This window comes from Phoenix dactylifera, chromosome 15 (assembly GCF_009389715.1).
Source record: "Phoenix dactylifera cultivar Barhee BC4 chromosome 15, palm_55x_up_171113_PBpolish2nd_filt_p, whole genome shotgun sequence".
In the NCBI taxonomy this organism is placed as follows: domain Eukaryota; kingdom Viridiplantae; phylum Streptophyta; class Magnoliopsida; order Arecales; family Arecaceae; genus Phoenix; species Phoenix dactylifera.
The window spans coordinates 1,259,078-1,278,156 of record NC_052406.1 but is presented as its reverse complement, the minus strand read 5'-3'; the positions used below and the strand labels follow the sequence as shown (position 1 = coordinate 1,278,156).

The window sequence follows — 19,079 nt, the reverse complement described above, 5'->3', positions numbered from 1 at the left end:
AGGGGCATTTTCGGCCTTTTAAAAAAAAATAAAAGGGGCTCAAGAACCAGGAATTAAACTTGGTAAAGATATTGGATGGAAGATTTTAAGACCAGTCAACTGGGACTTTTTGTTATAGCGTGGTCTTTTGGAGGGTGGGGAATTAATTACCCCTAAAATATATTCTATAAAATAATAGGTAGTGTAAAATATCACTATAATCTCAATATTATATATTATCATATTACTGTAAGTATTAATTTAATATTTTAAATGACAGTAATACAATATAATGTAAGTAATATTATATTATAAACTAGATAATAAAAAATAACTATCATATATTTTTAATAAATATTTAATAGTAATATTATAATATTAAAAAATATTTTCTTATTGTTACTCAAGCAAATGCTATGACTAACAAAAAAAATGGTACCTCACTCTTTTTTGGGTATGGTTTTATCCTTTTGATTATGGGATCACAATCCCGCAAGAATCAATATTTTCATGTCCAAATGAGTTAGAAGACATTAAAACAGATAGAAAGGGAATCTAATAGCCACTCTGTCTCTCAATTGCTATCAACCAAATATGACCTAAGTGATAGAAACTTTCTATGCACATGATTAAGTAAAAATATAGAAATATGGAAGCTTGGCATGGATTTTAGTTTTTATTTTAGAAAATCCAAATTGCCATAGTTTGATTACATATATGTATAAGTGGATAAATTAGCAATAGAGTTGCAAATAGGTCGGATCGGGGAAATCTCAAATCCAACTCGATCTAGTTTCAATATTAGGTCTTGATTTTCGAAAGATTTTAGGTGGAGATTTTACACAAAACAAATCATTCGAGGTGGGTAAGGGTCGAGCATGATCCTAGCCTAAATGTTCAAGTTTGGATTAGGACTGCATTATATTTGATTTATGATTTAGGTCAAGCATTTATCTATCTTTTTGTAGTTAAAATATAAAAAAATAATGATCCAAAAAAATAATTAATCTTGATACACACGAAAATATTATAAATAAGAATCGAGAGAAACAAAGAATGGCAGGAGGTGGAGACTTTGGGACAAATAAAGAGGAATTACTTTAGGTGAAACTTTATTTGACAAACTAAGAAATGCATCTAGGGAGAAAGAAAAACAAATGTATTATATCATTTAAGTCTTGGGGCTAAGCCAGATCGAACATATTTTTTTTATAAATCTAAATTCGAGCAGCTTGATATGCATGCCACATTGCATCAAGTTGGGTTGTAACTTACAAAATCGAGACTTGACCTGACATATTTTTTTATAAATCCAAATTAAAGCAGCTGGATATGCAGGCCACGTTGCATCAAGTTAGGTTATAAATTACAAAATCTAGACCTGGTCTGATTTTTAAATTAGATCCAATTTTTGTTCCAGACCCCACCAATGGGTCTTCGAAAATGGAATTGGACCAAATCTAGCTAGAACCATATCAGAACCAAGTTAGGTCACGGGATAACCCAACCCATTCCTACTTAACAAAGGATTACAAAGTTCTATATATGGATTGGCTTCTCTAATTAAAACAATAGAGATATATAGATGGTTGAGCACTCTGTAATCATTAAAAACTCCATGAGCGCTGATAAACATGTACATACACAAGCACGATCGTCACACGCAGAGAGAGAGAGAGAGAGAGAGAGAGAGAAGGGATGGCAGGCTATCAATTTCTTTCCTCTTGCTCATCTTTTCTTATTCTGCTGCTCCTGCTACAAAAGCAAACCGGAGTGCAAAATATAGCTCTCATGCACCTCGTGCATGGTGCATGCGGCATCACGCGCACGTAAATTAACTATCCTCAGCTCTCAGAGTTTGGAGCACACGGCTCAACCATAATAGCCCCTCCTGTGTATCCAAACAGCCTGCCCACATAATATAGTATTCATTTATAAAGAGGAATTTGACAAATACTTTACGGACTTCACGATAAAACGACAGGGAGTGACGAGCTTTTCAGAGGCTCAGTGCTGAATCTGATGAGGCTAATAGCTTGTGAAATGATAGGCATGCTTTGTGGGAGATAATGATGACCATGTAATGATGTTTATTTGCTTCCCCAAGGCCTCGTGTGTTCTGCACCGCTCCCCCCATCAATTGCTTGCTCTTCTTCCTCAACTTGTCCACACACAGAGGCTTTTTATGTCCCTCCCTTGTGAAGAACGGCGCTAGCTCCCATTTCTAAATTAATTTTGTACAGGTTGCATCTCAAAAAGTTGCGCGTCTCTGAACTATTATATTGAGCTTTATACATAAATTAATGGCATTGACACCAAAGAGAGAGAAGAAAAAGCACTATAGTGGAAAAATTAATTGATAACCAATTAGAACTCCTACATTGATGTTTCTCATAATTTCATGCATGTGGGGTCAAATTACAAAATGAGTTTTGTATACTAAGTAGCTTTCTTTACTCATCACAAGCAAAAGTTCTACACCATACAATTGCTCCTCCTATCATATGGCCTCAAACCAAGCCGAGGAAGGGACCAGCATGACCGAGGTAAAGCAATAGGGCGCGGCCTCGAACCGAGCCGAGGAAGAGACCAACATGAACATCATGGCATCAGGTCGTGGGCTTAAGCCAAGCCACGAGAGGGGTTTTGAGGGCAAAAAGGCTGCAAGCCTCAACAAATTAAACCCATGCATAGCAGCCGTAATATCCTCTAGATTCTGATTTGGAGCTTGTCGAGATGGCTAAGACCTAGTTATAACAACTTAGAGTCTCACCCAAAAAAGCTAGCTAGAATATATTTTTTAAATTTTTTAGTCCTATATAAATAATCAATGTGGAACCAAATACGTGCATGTACGGTCCTCGCATACTTTCTTCATTCAAGACCTAATGCCCTTATCAAGCTAAGGGTTCAAATCTAATTACAAGCACCACGATTAGCTCGTGGTCCGTCTCCATGAACTCGTGCTGCGAAGTCTCCACTCCATGAACTCGCTATTGGTCGAGTTCACTCTGATACCATTTGTAACAATGTAGGACTTTATCTAAGAAGGCTAGCCAATTGTTTTTTTCTCCTACAATAAGGGTCCTACCCTACATATAAGGTTGTGCGCCTATGTTTTTCTTTTTAAAGAGAGTTCCGAAGGTATTTTTTAAGTTCCTTAGTTTTATATAAGTACCAAAGATCTTTTCGATGAATAATCGATATAAAACCAAATACATATCCGCACGGATCCTCGTACTGCTGCATGGAGATAGGAGCTTGGAGATAGGTGGTGAAAAAGAGTTGGGATAAAAGGTGAAAGGAGGGAACAGAAACATAATTCGGGAAGGATAATTTTAGACTCTATCCGGAGGTTAAAGTTGTTTCACCCCTTCCTATGGAATTATTTTTTCTCCTCCGACAAGGGATGATAGTCATCAACCGGAATTGCACTATTCCTAAGAAATGCTGATTCTATTTGTCAGGATAAGCCCAAATAATGCCATTTATCGTGGCTTATCCCCCAACCCAATAGGGCCTAATAGAATATCTCATATTCCTAATACTAAAATAATTTGCCATACGAGTTTCCACTCTAATCAGAAAGGATGCAATAGCCAGATCGTTATTTGTACTCCAATCATGGGCCGACGAATTTTTTAATCACTCTATTTTGATGAAATATTGAAGTAGCTCCAAACGTGTTAATTTGTACCCTTATCATATGTAGCAAAGCAACAATTGCTTTACCTTCATCATGAGGAATGAAATTTTCATTACTTCAAATTAATGGAGTAGTCATATGAAAGGTGTTAAAATAAAGCATGACAACTTATTGTTAAATAATGGAACATGACTTCATTGCATTAGATTTTGCATTTAGATATCTTTTAAGTTATACAAGGATGAAATGTGTGCATGCATGCGCATGTGCACACATGCACTGGTGCGAACATGCATACAATAATTAGATTCCTTTAATAACTAAAACAGCATCGAAAGAAAAGAAAATCAAGAATCGTTGTTGCGAAGTAATTGTGATTCTTGTACAAGGTCTATTAGAATTAATAATGCTTTGGCCAAGAACTGTTGCTCTTGTTAAATAATAATTCTTCCACTCCTTATGCATGGTGTTATCTCTATATAAATGCAAGAACTTAAACATCCACTGACTTCAGCAAAAAAAAAAAAAAATTATTGAAGCAGGTGGAACTAGGCTCCTCCCTTTTTCCCATCAAAACAAAAAATAATAAAAAAATATTGCATGATGTATACCATGCCTTCCACAGTCATTCATCTGCAAAATATTTGAGTTGTGAATCATTTGAAAACCTAATGTACTTATGTACATAGGCTAAAAGGGCAAAATTATCAATACCTATCATACAAAACATATGACCATGCAAAGATTCCCCATGAAAGCAAATCGACAATAAAAGAACAGTTTACTCTTTTTCTTACAGTGACAAGATATTATCAGACAACCAAAATAATAGTTACCCATGGAGATAATCTTCAGGAACCAATGATATCTCCATTAGGGCATGTATCGTAAGTGTGAGGACTCATGCGGGCATGTGTTTAGTCCCACATCGGTTATTCGTTGGGTAGATCTTGGGTACTTATATATGATCAAAGAATCCAAATAATACTTTTTGGCTAGCCATTTTAGGTAAGGTCTTGGGTTGTTATAAATGGTATTAGAGCGAATTCGACCCATAACCTATATAAACTAGGGGACACTGCAACATGAATCTATTGAGCCTAACTACGAGCCGATTGTGGTACTTATGATTAGATTTGAATAAATTTGAACTTTTAATCTGACGAGAACGTCATGGCTTAAACGGGGATTGTATGTGAGGACCCGTGTGAGCGTGTGTTTAGTCTCACATTGGTTATTCGCTATGTAAAGGTTTTTATGGACTACTCATCCCGACAACTAGCCAATGTGCATGGAATACCTTATAAAATTAGTTACAAGTATCTCTATCACCATCACCTATCAATTCCTCTCCTCCACTGCTACTGGAGAGGAACAAGTGTTGCACAGTGTAAATCAATCATCAAGACTAGAAATGACAGCAAGGTTGGAGAATGGTGTGGGAAACACATCATTTGATAGCACCAGTGGAACGAGACAGGAGGTTGGAACAGGGTAAAATCTTTCTCAGGTGAAGAAAATCTAAGATCCTAAATATATTTCAAGGGAAACAAAACAATATGGAGTTTCTGCAGCTTATTCTTTGACCAAATTTAGTCATAAATTGGTTGGGTATGGTCTAAGTAGGAAACCTATACTGCTGGAATTTATGAATCACACATCTAAATTTAATTCGCCAACTAATTTGGAATCGATGCAACAAAACTAGCCACATCCAAATAAGCCCAACTAAAATCACATCAAAACATCAATTTTGGCCGGAAAACCTAGAAGAGCGACCGAAACTTAGTCATGATGGAGCTATAACTAATTCAAATCCATCAAGTGTATAAACAAAACCTAGATTAATAAGCTAGACCTAAAACTCTTTTAATATTGTCAGGTTCAACCCAACACAATCAAAACACAATATTATAATCTTGTAATTGATTAGATGTGAGGTCATCTCACCCTTTATCACCCCCCACAAGTTGGCAGTGGTGTGTTGGTTTCTTGGTCATCAACAACTAAACAAGTTTCTCAATCAACCTAGCAGCTGATAAACCCAAATAATTTATCATACACCCTCTTGATTTTGCAGTAGAAAAAGTAGCTTTGCTTTACATTCCCCACCCTTCATTGGAGGTGAAAGTAATAAGAGTTTTGTTTTTATATGAGAAGCTCATCTATCCTCCTATGAAACTTTTTTTTTTTTGGAAGGAGGGGGCAAATATGATGGGGCCCAATAGGCAAGCCTTGGCTCGTCCTTTCGGCCATCCCCCTCGTGTGGCCCACCGCCCGATACGTCTGTGCCTCCCCGGACCGGCAACGCGTGCTCCAATGTCCCCCTCCCCGGCGTTTTGGGGTCGGAGAAGAAACCAAAAGAGTTATGAGAGAGAGAGAGAGAATAAAAGAAAGAGTTATCCTCATGAACCCCACGTCTGATCCCCTTCTTGATAGTCCCAACCCAAGAGTTATATGCTCCTGTTTCTTGTTAAAAGAGTTTTCACACACCTCAACTTCCATAATTTTGTACAGTGCCGCTCTTTTTGTGGGATTTCATCCTCCTTGCCCTGGAGGTTTCGGATTATGTCTTTTTCTCGTGGTGTCCACCGTTGGATTGCACAATAGCTACCATATATCTATGCAAGCAGATGAAAGAAAGAGTTTAAAATATTTTAAAATTTATGCAAAAAATAATCCAATGATTGATGTTGCAAAAAAAAATTAATCATTTTTTTACACGAAAGATACAACCCAAGCCCTTATAGTAAGCCTCACCAGTACAGCAAGGACAAGACCGAGCCTTTCCTTAGAAGGGATTTTGTATTATTGTGGCAATAATGCTCGCGTGCGCACACCCATGTGTCATCCTTTGTTTGAGCTTATGCTTACTAAGGTTAGACCCCGAAGAGAAGGTACCTACCTACCCCCAAGCATGATCCAAGAAATATGTGTAACCCTTGTGAACCTAATTTGCTCGATCATGTGATAGAATCAAACAAATTATGATCTTGACATTCCACCAGGTCGGATTATTGGTTATATTATTAATCGTAATCATCAAGCCTTATCCCAACAGGACATATGGCTCGAGTAAATGGAACAGGGTTAGCTTTTGTTGTGAAAGGCATATTTTGCGATCCCATATTACCATTTGGGCTCCACTATGGATGGACGATGATCCAAGCAATTTGCGAACGAGTATGATCGTAGATAGACTTGCTAGGTATTTTGTCCTTTCTTTTTGCTGCAACGAGTAGTCTTGCTGATACCAACCCTTCAACTTTTTCATCTAGGCTTGGGACCGAGACTACATCATCATAAACGTAACCAATTAAATGAGTGCTCCATAAATGAATGCCAAAGGATGCATTATAGGATCAACTGAATGCACAATGGCAAAGTACCCCTGATGGATGGTAAAGATCATCACAGCCTCTGTTATTTGTTCCTAGCTCTCGCACAATTCTACTGTGGTCATAGACATGCAAGACAAATCCAGCTCTTGGCAGGTAGAGATGATGATCATGCTTCCCCATCTAGGTGTGAATGCATGAGTTATATACACCTATGAATTCCTTCAAATCATAAAGAATGTACAAGAGTGTATGTACTAGGTACCCTTATAAACTGATGAGCCAGACAAACTATTCCCATGTATAAGACTCACAACATATCCTGTGAGGACCCGTGCGGGCGTGTGTTTAGTCCTACATCGGTTATTCGCTGGATAGATCTTGGGTACTTATACAGGATCAAGGAACCCATATAATACCTTCCGGCTAGCTATTTTGGGTGAGGTCCTGGATTGTTACAAATGGTATCAGAGCGGATCCAGCCTATAACCTATGTGGACTAGGAGATACTGCAGTACAGATTCATTGAAACTGACCATGGGCCGATCGTGGTGTTTGTGAATGGATTTGAATAAATTTGAACCCTTAGCCTGACGAAGACGTCAGGGCTTGAACGGGAGGAGTATGTGAGGACCCGTGCGGGCGTGTGTTTGTTCCACATCGGTTATTTGCTGGATAGATCTTGGGTACTTATACAGGATCAAGGAACCCAAATAATATCTTCCAGCTAGCCATTTTGGGTGAGGCCCTGAGTTGTTGCATATCCCATCATCCATCTATCCCTCTATTGTATTTGTCTATCACAATCATCATATGATGTGTTGTTTACACTCAAGACATTTAGACAACAATATATAAGTTGAGACAATTGGTGATGATCATAGAGTTCCAGGGCACATGTGATCTACCATGGCAGGTTTAGCTGTCTGTTTAATGATTCTTTTAGAGTAGTGCTCCATAATTTTCCAAGAAATATATAATAAGTGGGTCTCCTTATTCTAATACTGTCCCTTGTTGGCAGTGTCTGGGGGCATCTTTCCCCACATATACTCGAACTGCATTGGCCAAGGGACTGGGATTTGTTTGGCATGCTTGAGAGCCCACTAAAATATTCTGGTGAGAGTCTGTGAAGAGAATCTTAAATCTTCCTCCTGCCTCAACAGTTTGGGTATGTGGAGTTGATGTTTTGTCCAAAGGAAACTGTGGTCTAAGGGTGGTATGAGATGAGGAGAGTAATCCTTTCCATGGTTGCACCTCTGCGCCTCTCTTTTCTCATAGCTCAAGACTTCAGCTGATAGAATTTCAGAGGTGAGGATCCCTCCTTACCTTCTCTCTTGCTCCTTCCACTGGTCATGAGCTATCTTTCAGATTGTTCTCTCCTGTCTTTCTCTTTTCATGGTCATCCTAGCTGCATCTTTGCAAGGTTGCATGAAGATACTTAGCTCTTACTGTTTTTAAGTTATTGTCATGGTGGTTCATAAAAGATTGTGTTGAAAATAAATTTGCATATATCACAGCATGTATTCATGTCAAATTGTCTAAAGCTTCCACAAGAGAGCAGAAGGTTGTCTGCCATGGAATCTTGTTACAAAGTTGTTCCTTTTAATTGTTTTTAGAATCATTTTATGCACCGCTATACTGGATCACAATTGTAACCCATTTAAATACTTCAGCTGTTTTAGAAGTTTGCTAGTGTCATCTAGATAACACAGAGTACTTGTCTACAGTTGTATAATTCTGAATTTGTTTCTCCACATGTATGTGTGCTCATTCTTTGCTTAATTTTTTCCATTTCATGAAGAGATTTTGCAGTGAAACATCTCGTCAGATTAACCAAGAAATACTCCTCTCTGGTCTTGTGAATGGGTGAGGTTCTAAGCTGGCTTCATGGGGGAATTCTTCATTTGATATCTGAAGAGATTATTTTATGTAGGATATCAAGATATGATCTTTGACATTCAGGAACTTAGACCCTGGAATTAACATCAAGCCTCTAAGAGATGATGTCAATTTCCTGAAAAATACAAATTTTAGTAAGAGAGGCCTGATATGAAGTTAAAAAATTAGTTGTTAGGTGACCTGTCCCTTTAAGATCTGACCGAATGTCTTGCAAATCAAAGTTAATGAGTTTGAACATTAGGTAGTTGATATAGACATGAGTTGTCTAACATGGATTGGTTAAATCAAAATTTCCTCGAAGAACTTTCCATCAACTCCATGCTTACTGATGTTATTGCCAGCTGATCTAGTTTCTTGGAGATTGCAATGGAAATTCCCCCCTTGTCTCATTGATTCAACATTTTAATCATCATGAGCACAAATTCAAAGACAAATTTCGGAATCTAAGGAAAAAAATTGTTAAAGAATTATGCAATCTCAAACAGAGTTTGTTATGAACTCAGTTTCAACTTGAAGACAAAACATTTTTGTGCAAAGACAAGTAGTCAACATGGCAAACCACAGCAAATAAAGATCTTCATGCTCCACAGAATCCACTTTTCTTTTTTTTTTTGAGAAGATCCACAGAATCCACATGACAATAATTATCATCACCGAGATCCAAAAGAAAAGGAGGGCTCTAGAGATTGGAATTGTACTGAATATGATGTACCTTGGAATAGTGCTCTTGGCACCACTTAAGCAGGCATTTTCATGAAAGGAAATTATCCAACATATCAAGTCCTAGACATGGTTAAGGCCATGATGAACAGAACTATATTCAACATTCAGCTGGCAATATCATATGATAATCATACTATCCTTTTTTTCCAACGAAAGTGGGTTTCTTTGTCAATGATTATCATATATCACATAATATAAAAAGTGAAAGAACTTTAGAGAACAAAAATTCCAAAAAAAAGAAAAAGAACACAAAGAAGGCCTCGTTAGAATAGAAAACAACACTAGAATATTTTATTGATACAAAGATATAGACATATAGCAAGTGGTATTCTCAAAAGACACATTTAATGCAGGTGCATTATGATGTTTTGCTGCCTTTAAATTTTACATCAATCCTTTACTTGGAATGTCTAATACTTTCACACAGTAGTGCCCCTTTTATTATGTTAGCTGCCAAGTTAACTTCTTCACTGACCAATTGATCATTAGAAGGACTGAATCCAGAATGTGGCTATGTGCAGGGAGTAGACCAAATTGGCAACAAAATAAAACAGACACTCAAATTCAAGGAAGAGTGAGGAAAAAATAAGCAAGTCTGTGGATCTTTTTCCATGTCATTGCAAGTAACCAGCAGAACAATTTGCATTGATCTATCCTAGCTGATTTGCAAAGACCAATGGAGAGAAATCTGAAACAGTATGACAAAGAATGCATGAAGACAGCTATGTTGAAGCAGGAAAAAACCTTCAGACACCAGGTAATGAGAATCATTGTCAAATTCTCCTCTTTTTCCTTTATGCCCATCACTTCAAAGTTTCAGGAGATTCTTAGCCATGTCCTTATGACTGGTTCAGGTACATGAGCTTCACCGTCTGTACCGAGTCCAGAAGCTGTTGATGAGAGACATGAAGAATGTGGAGCTGAAGAGACAGCAGGCATTCACACAAAACCGACCCGGTCTTGAGAGAAGAAATGTAGAGAATGAGAGAGGTACAAATCAATCATGTTATGGTAGTTACATATGTCAGTGGAAGCCTTATCAGACACTCGATCTGGGACTCCCAGCAGTAGAGTGCATTGGAAGGGATGATGGAGATGTCATGCTAGAGGTTGAAGAAGAAAGCGACTTAGAGCTGACGCTGGCCATCGGAAGCAGCAGAAGCCGAAGGAAGAAAGAAGAGACATCATTTACTTCAGATTCTGGAGCATGCTTTTCTTCGTCTTCAAGCGAGTCAGCTGTGGTGAAATTGAACAGACAGGAGTGGGGACTATTTCATGTGCCAGACATATCCATGAGGTTTCCAGATGAGACCAAGAGCTGCTTTAATGTGGAAGGAAGAATGAGGGAGGATCGCCTGAAACAGCCTCCTTGGCTCTTCCAATGCTTGAGTCTTGACATGGCATCATAGCCTTCTTAGATTGCAATGGTCCATATCGTTGTAGCTGTTGAACAGAATCTCATGGTATTATCATGTTCCTTGCTGACAAATTTGTAATATCTGCTAGATGTGAAATTATCTGATTAGTTTTAGGACCATGAGCTGGATTCACAATAAAACAAAAGGGCAAACAGGAGCCACAAATAATTTAAAACACAGACACATTGCATGCTTGGACTAAGCAATGCGTTTGACAAGTTAAACAACAACATCATGTGAAGATGGGACTGTTAATAATGACGGCAACGGTTAAATCTCAGCATGGCAGATTGAGCTTTGGATAAGTTTATGAAAACTTTGACATGAACCCACATCTTACAGTACTTCTCATTGTCTTCAACCCAACACCATGTATCAACAAAAGATGAGCATAATTCCTGCAAATTGTTTATGCTGATCTATGGACGGTATTTGCCATCAACCGCAAAGGATGGATTGTAAACAATCAAACAGTCAAAAAGAGCAGACGAGGATGACAAATTAGTGGTGGAAATCTGATGGTAAGGGATACAGTTGGGAGATGATTCAGCCTAAGAAAAACTAGAGCATGGGAAGATGAAACAGAAACCCTTTGCATTTTAGCTAACTGGAGTGATTTGATTTACTGCAAATACTTTCATTGCTCAATATGTATGCTAACTTCTTCTTTTTCAGGGGAATACATGGTAGCTATAATGAAAGGAAAACATGATAATCCGTTGTGCCAAAGTTGCACAATATGATGCAATATAGATGAAGTATGAGGCGGATCATTAAGATTCTGTAACTGAAATATAATAAAGTTAATTATATATATATATATATATCCTCCTAAATCAAAGTAATTCGTTCTGAATCTTTCAAATAATAATAGCACAAATGGATAATTATGAAAAGACCATCCCTGGTTAAATTGAACTCGACGTGGAACTACCATATTCTGGTAAGGGTGGTGCATCAGCATGGTACAAAAGTATATACGAAGATATAAACAGTTGATTTTCTGATTCATACTTAAAACACTCGGTTCCCTTCCCCAGTTGGCCCATAAAGAAAAGGTCAATTTTCTCTTTGCATGGCAGTGGTTCTACACATCTTATCACATATGACTATTAGACTGCAGAGCCTGTACAAGCTGCATTGCTTTACTGGTTGAAAGATTCTTTTGGCTATTCCTTGTACAGGTGACTTGCATCATTTCGTATGAGCTTTCTCCATGACAAATACTTGTTTGCTTTAAGCTCTTATAACAGGTGCAGGTAAATTTCCAACAACCCCTACTACACATGTAATTACATAAGTAGCCTTAACTAGGAGAAGGAATCGTCACTCTCAAGAAAATTAGGAAATAAAGCACCAAAGGCAACTTTTTAAAGACTAAGATTATATTAGAAATATCCTTGGTGGTTCGCTATTGTCTTTGTCCTTGATAAGTATCCTGGATCTTGTACTGCATAAACAAGGTAGATTGATTTGACAAGGCTGTTAAAATAGTGGAGTTGTATAATCTTTACTGACCAAAAGTTGGTCTTCATAAAGATTTACGCAGCAAAAGATCATTAATTAAAATCATTAGGACGAAGGGATGTTAAAGATCACCTAACAAGTGACCACATAATGATCTAGAAAGATCATGTTTTCCCCATGATATATAATGAGGGATGAGTTAGTATAACAAATTACTGAAAAAAAAAGTTACTGAAAGGAAAAAATATCGAATATAACCTATTGAGAAAAATAAAAATTAAACACTAATAATATATATCATAGAACCTCCTGAAGATTATATGCTGTCTTTGGGAAGACTGTGTGGGTGAACATAAAAGCTTAGGAAACATGAAAATTTTGGTCTATTGCAAGGAAAGGCTAAAGCATCCTAATTTTTCTAGAAGAAGAGAATAGTGAATTATAGAAGATGCATGTTAAGCATAAAATATCCAGAATGGACAGTGGCGTTCCCACTTTTTTTCATCAAAAAGAAAATCCATTATCTTAAATAATGCAAATCAGGAAGAGTAAGCACCTCGCTCGCCAAGAGCAGGAAGCAAAAAAAATCATCAAAGAAGGCAAACTGGTTTCCTTTGAATTCGACTATATGGAAAACTTAATGCTTAAGAGTTCTATATAAAGACAATACTTGCTCAGCATTGTCGATCAGGGATTTTCTGGTCAACCAAAATTATGCTTGGTCAGATGGGAATACGGGCACAGATGAGTGATGACAGTAACAATTGCGAGATTAGGTAGAGAGAATTAAACTTGAAATTTTACTCTGTTTATGATAAAGTCATATATAAATAAAGAACTTAGAATGCCTCAAACATGCTAATCAAAAGATAAACACACTGCCATAATGCTGTTCTTAACATCAGTAACAAATTTAGCTTGACTTCTCAATATTCTCCCCTTCCTTTCTAGCCACACACTCCAACAAAACACCGAAACAATCACATCGCATACATAGTGCCGCTTCAGTCTGGTATTATGAGGTCCCCAAGTATTCTAGAGTACAGAACTGACCTCTGTCCAAAGAGTTCTTATTTTTTTCAGAAAATGTCTAACCTTCAGTACATGTATCATTTAGAAGAACCTCGGACTTCTCGTTGTTGTTGAACTAGCAATACATCAAAGCAATAGTGTCGCATGCAATTTTTTTAATGCAACTTATAAATGAAGTTTCTTCACTAACTCTGTATCTGATATGATTCTTTGTACAACACATGTTAAAATGGCAAGCTATGAAGCTTCTAAATCTGTAATGTATTTTAGTATAATGAAATGTTAATTGGATCTAGAATAATCGATCCCAAAATTTTTTAGCCCTTCAGAGACATTAGGATAGTCATGTCCAACACAAAGCCTCATCTTCATGGAAATAACATTTATGTCAAATGACTAGCTAGCTGGAAACTGCAACACAATTAATTTGCAGTAGGATACAGGACAAAGACAAGTGGTGCATGTCAAATTTTGAACAAGAAATTTTTAAAGATACATGCTCAATGAAAGAATTTGTCCAAAGCAGTTGATGATTTTTTTCCCCATAATTTAGAAAATACAGTTATCCTAATTGCTGATGATTCCTTAAATTCACATTCTATTGACTTATAAAATATTAATGTTCAGTATACTCATATGGGGCTTCCCCTCCCTTCTATTCAAGGGGGAAAACTGACCAAGGTATTTGAGAATGTTTCCATGTCACTGATTGCTTTTTGTGTCCAGGGGGACATTTGGTGTAAGGTCATTCAACAATAGTGCAGATTCCTGAAATGGTTTTTTGTTTACCGATCATTCATCCCAAGTAAACACAAGGTAATATCTAAATTGTTTCCTTCTGTAGTCTTGTCTTGATGCTAATTTATTTGTAAAACTCCAGAAAATGTCAAATCATTGTTTAAATGAGAACGAAGAAGAACAACTCAAGCTGTGTTAAAATTTATTTAAAGAAAACTTAAGTTTCTAATCTCAGAGCAAATATGCAGGATAATATCAAGAAAATTATTTCATTTGCTTATGTACATACAACAATAAACATTAACATACTTCCAGAAAATTATTTTACATTTTCTTTACACCATTGCATCTAGTGAAGGATTAAAGATAATTTATATGATATTTACATGAAAGAAGAGACAAAACAGATGACTCTTACATGCAACCTTAACCCAAAGCAAAAATGACTTTTTTTCTAGTGAAGCCCCTAAGTTTTAAAGAAGTGCAGCATATTCACTTTTAACCAGAGTCATGTATCAAGAGATTGAATGCCTCTGGGCTTTGGATGGCTTTCTCCTGGTTTTGTCAGAGAGAAGTTTTGCAGTGTCAGAATGCATGAAGTGGTAAAGGCGTCCAAGTTTCTTCGATATAGAATGAATGAACGAGTTCTTTAGCAATGGAAGCTTGTCTGCAGCAGCTATATTTCCTGAAGACTTTTCAATTTCTTTTAACTGCATTCGCAATCTGACCAATTCCAGTTTCAGGTCATCATTTTCTCTTCGCAAGCGCAAGAGCTCATCAGGCGCATTGTGATATCCAATACCATATGAAGTTGCTTTCTGGGATAGAGCAGGAGATTCTCCACCAATCAAGTTTCCACTCATAACATCTCTAAGGCGTTGCTGCTCATAATAAAGCACCTGAACAACGATCGGCACCGGAAGCCTATCATTCCGAGCTACATGGGCACAGGCCTCTCTTGAGAGCTTCTGGCAGTCCATGAAGCTGCAAACTTTTCTCCTTTCCAGGTCACTCAAAGATGGATGAGCCTGTAAGTTCAGCATTAGCGGCAATAAATGAAAAAGATACAAAAAATACACAACTTATAATGGAGCATAAGTTTGCTGTTCATGTATAAAATTTAGAAGAGGACTCCAACTAAATGATGCGTGCTGTGATCATAAATTTATTTGATCAATGCCTTCACGTAAAATAAATTTAACAAAGATCTGGCTATCGTATGTGAGATAATTAGCAGATGGAAATGTCACTATTAAAGAATTATGATGAAGATCAAAAACAAAATACAGAAGATGTGAAGGTCAGAATCAGTGTACTGAAGAACATGACCATAAGCTTATTTAACAGAACTTGGGCAAAACCGGATTTTGGCCCAGCAGTTGCACCCTTCCATTTGGAGGAGGTTTCAGGCTCAAAGCTTGTGAGGTGTTCCCATAAGTCAGATGGGTATAATCTCTCGCACAACATTTGTTCAAGGCCATTATTCTTCGAAAAAGAAAAGGTATTAGAAAAAAAATGGTCCTCAAGAACAATAAGAAAGATCACTTTTTAAGAGCAAAAGGAACAGCACCTTCAAGTATATATCAATTGCTTTGTACATTCCATCTTCAGTGACCCTTGCTTGTTCTGGAACAAGTTCAGCAAGGCTTATGAACCTTGCAATGGTCAAGTTGTGATCAGAAGCGATCTCCGCAAGGAGCTTTCCATTAGCCTTCCGACCCTCTCCATGTCACTAGGAAGTGAAGAAGCATAGCCATCATCCATGTCATAACCGAAGTGGCTTCCATCTACCTCATGTTCAAGGTAGTTTGTAAAGATCCTCCGAACTGTCTCAACGTCAAAGTTGGTATCACCATTGTAGGAAAATGAAGGGATCAATAGATCGTCCAATACTGCCTTCTCCAATTGCAAGCCCATTCTCTTCTCCAGATCAAACCGGCAAGCCACTGTCGTCTCGAGATATATTGCTGCTCTTAGAAGCATAGAGAGAAAGCTGACCGATGTCGCATTCGTTTCTCTTGGCAAAAGGCTGACAATTGTCTCCAGCGCCACCCTTTTCTCATGCTCTTTTTTTGGCTCGATTTTCTTCCTCCTCCTTCCAAATATGTCCTGCGTAAAACTATTGAATTTATATAAAATAACATGTTGCAAACAGAAATATGTAAGGTCACATTCAAGTTTATTTGCAAGTATGAATTAATCACATTGGTTTTATCTTGCCAGTAACAAGAAAATGGGTTCCTTAAGGTAAATTTAATGTTGCGAACATAAGAAAGCAGCAGAAATCTGATTTTGATGATTAAGGTCTTTCATTAATAAATCGGGTGAAGTATCTTACTTCCTCCACATTCACTCAAAAAAAAAAACAAACAGAGAGAGAGTTCTTCTAAGGAAGTCATGCCACCCTGTATGGCATAAGGAGAATTGGACCTATCATTTATATATTAGATTTGGCATAAGCAATTCAGTCTCATTAAACCAATAAATTTTTCCTTGGTACCATCGGCAGATTGTGATGTTTGTAGTACAAAATAAAAATTAATAGAGAAGCAGCCATGCAAGGATTTTGGCTCACCAAACCTCACAGAGACTTTTGTGCATAGAGCATAATTACTGGTCCAAGAGCATACTGTTTGAAGCCTCTAGCTTTCATTGCCATGAGAACTCTTTGAAAGGTATCAATCCTCAAAACTGCCAACTCCTCTGCCCACCAATCCAAGATTGCCTTAGGTTGTAATCCTGAATACAAGCTCTCATGGCTGTTTTCAGTCCTTGAGGATATACATATATGGCTATCCTTGCAGACTATATATGCTACCGCATCAATGCACCTGCTTACTAATTTAACCTTCTCAGCCATGGGAAGAAGTTCCTCCGATTTGTGTAAGACAGTGACTGCACCTAAAAGGCTCATCAATGCTACTTCCTCCAAGTAGACCTCTGTTCTGCTCACAAGGTTTCCAAATGCATAATCCTCTGTCATTTCTAAGTACTCCGCAACACATCGAAGCATAGCAATGTTCTCCGTTGTGATCTCAAAATTTATTCCATAACAAAACTTTGCTGCAAATCCGAATGCTTCAGCACCTCCAGGAACATCCGGGATTTCAATAGGTGAGATGTTTGAGTCATTGGCTTCAGACACCAGCCTCCTTATGTAACCACACTTGGAGATCAGAGGGAACTGCATGGAAAGTTTGCAGTATATAAGAATTGGAATTTGATTGGGGGATGAAGCTGAATAAGAAAAGCTAAAAAGGCGAACTTCCATGCACCATGGAATGAGTTTAAATTGAATCTTTTTTTATGATCATGGAATATATCTAACTTTCTTTATCTCATGTACTTAAATCTACATGAACTATGGAGAGTGAATAGGGGCTATTCAATTCCATTTATTTGAAGTTCCATGTGTTGACAGGATTCATCTCTATTTGGTGATAAATAAACCATCTGTGCCTCTTTGGATCTCTGAGATATTTCATGAAAAGGACTCTCTATAGATCTCCAATGACCAATCTTTGCATGAATAGCTAAGGATCAAACAATAAGATTTTCTTTCGAAGTTCTATATTTTTTGGCACCTTGGTTTTGAATTACCTTGTGTAAGGCGAAAGTGGCACCTCCAGCATGGACGGTGATATCACTGGGGATCTCCTGGGAGAGTATCCTATGAATATCACAAGTACAAAGAAAAACCTTTTCATCAATTGCCTTTCCATTTATCATAAACACCCTTCATCTCTCTAGCTCCAGAAAAAAAAAATGAATGAAAGAATGAAAAAACGTCGTGCAGAAATCGTATGAAAACCCAAATGGAACACGTAAAGCAAATTAAGGAAAACAGAAAAGGATTGAAGAGAGAAAAAGTACATTTTTTTCAACAAACCAATCAAACAAAGAAATCCTCTTCATTGATTACTAAACATTTCTCTCATAGAGAAGCTTTTTCTAACAAAGAAAGACGCAGAAAAAATATTAAGAGTTCGCAAATGAGTATAATGAACTGGGAGAGAGGCCCAATGGAATATATAGCAGGAAAAGAAACAAGACCATTCACTGGTTCTCTTCATAGCAGTGGAGAGCAGCTGTTTCTTTTTAGAGATGGCAGCAGATGGTGGTGCAGTTTCAGGATCAACCCCCAGCATTCCTGTGGCTCCAGAGGCTTACCACTTTTCTCTTCCTCGTTCTTCTTCCTCTTCCTCTTCTTTATCTCGACCATGTCTCCACCATGTTGCGAACAAGGGTGCAATAGTAGAAGAAGAAGAAGAGAGGAGGTATAAAAGGATATGGTGAAGGTTTAAGGCAAGTAGGCAACCCCTAAAGCACGGGTCTGCTTCTGTTCCTCACATGTTTGTTTCCCTATTATTTTGTTTGGTCTGGAGGTGATCAATCCCTCTCGTATACTAAGACTGTGAGGTCCGTGTGTTTAGCCCATCGGTTAATCACTGGAAGATCTTAAGCATTTACATAGAATTAAAAAAATTAAAAAATATCTTTTAACTATTTTTTTTAAGTGAGATTCTAAGTTATGAGAAATAGTATCATAACAAATTCGGGACATAGACTATGTAAACTAGAAAACACTATAGCATGAATTCATGGAGGCTAACCAGACATATTATGGTGCTTGTAATTAGATTTGAATGGATTTAAACTCTTAACCTGACGAGGATGTCGAAATTTGAATGAGAAAAGTATGTAAGGACCCATGCATGCATGTGTGTAGTTCCACATCGATTATTCACCAAAGAAATTTTGGACGGAGGAAGTATGTGAGGACCTGTGTGGGCATGTATTTAATTCCATATTGATTATTCGCCAAGAAGATTTTAGATA

At 37.4% G+C, this 19,079-nt stretch overlaps 1 protein-coding gene and 1 pseudogene across 1 annotated transcript; one reads left to right on the top strand and one right to left on the bottom strand.

Moving 5' to 3' along the window:
- The first annotated feature begins 8,024 nt into the window (after window positions 1–8,024).
- On the top strand, window positions 8,025–11,083 carry LOC103719786. Its single transcript, XM_008809180.4, has 3 exons — window positions 8,025–8,271; window positions 10,107–10,342; window positions 10,440–11,083. The coding sequence occupies exons 2-3, from the start codon at window positions 10,262–10,264 to the stop codon at window positions 10,992–10,994; spliced, it is 636 nt and encodes a 211-aa protein (XP_008807402.2). The 5' UTR covers window positions 8,025–8,271; window positions 10,107–10,261; the 3' UTR covers window positions 10,995–11,083.
- Window positions 11,084–14,490: 3,407 nt separating this feature from the next.
- On the bottom strand, window positions 14,491–18,604 carry LOC103719787 (annotated as a pseudogene).
- Window positions 18,605–19,079: the final 475 nt, after the last annotated feature.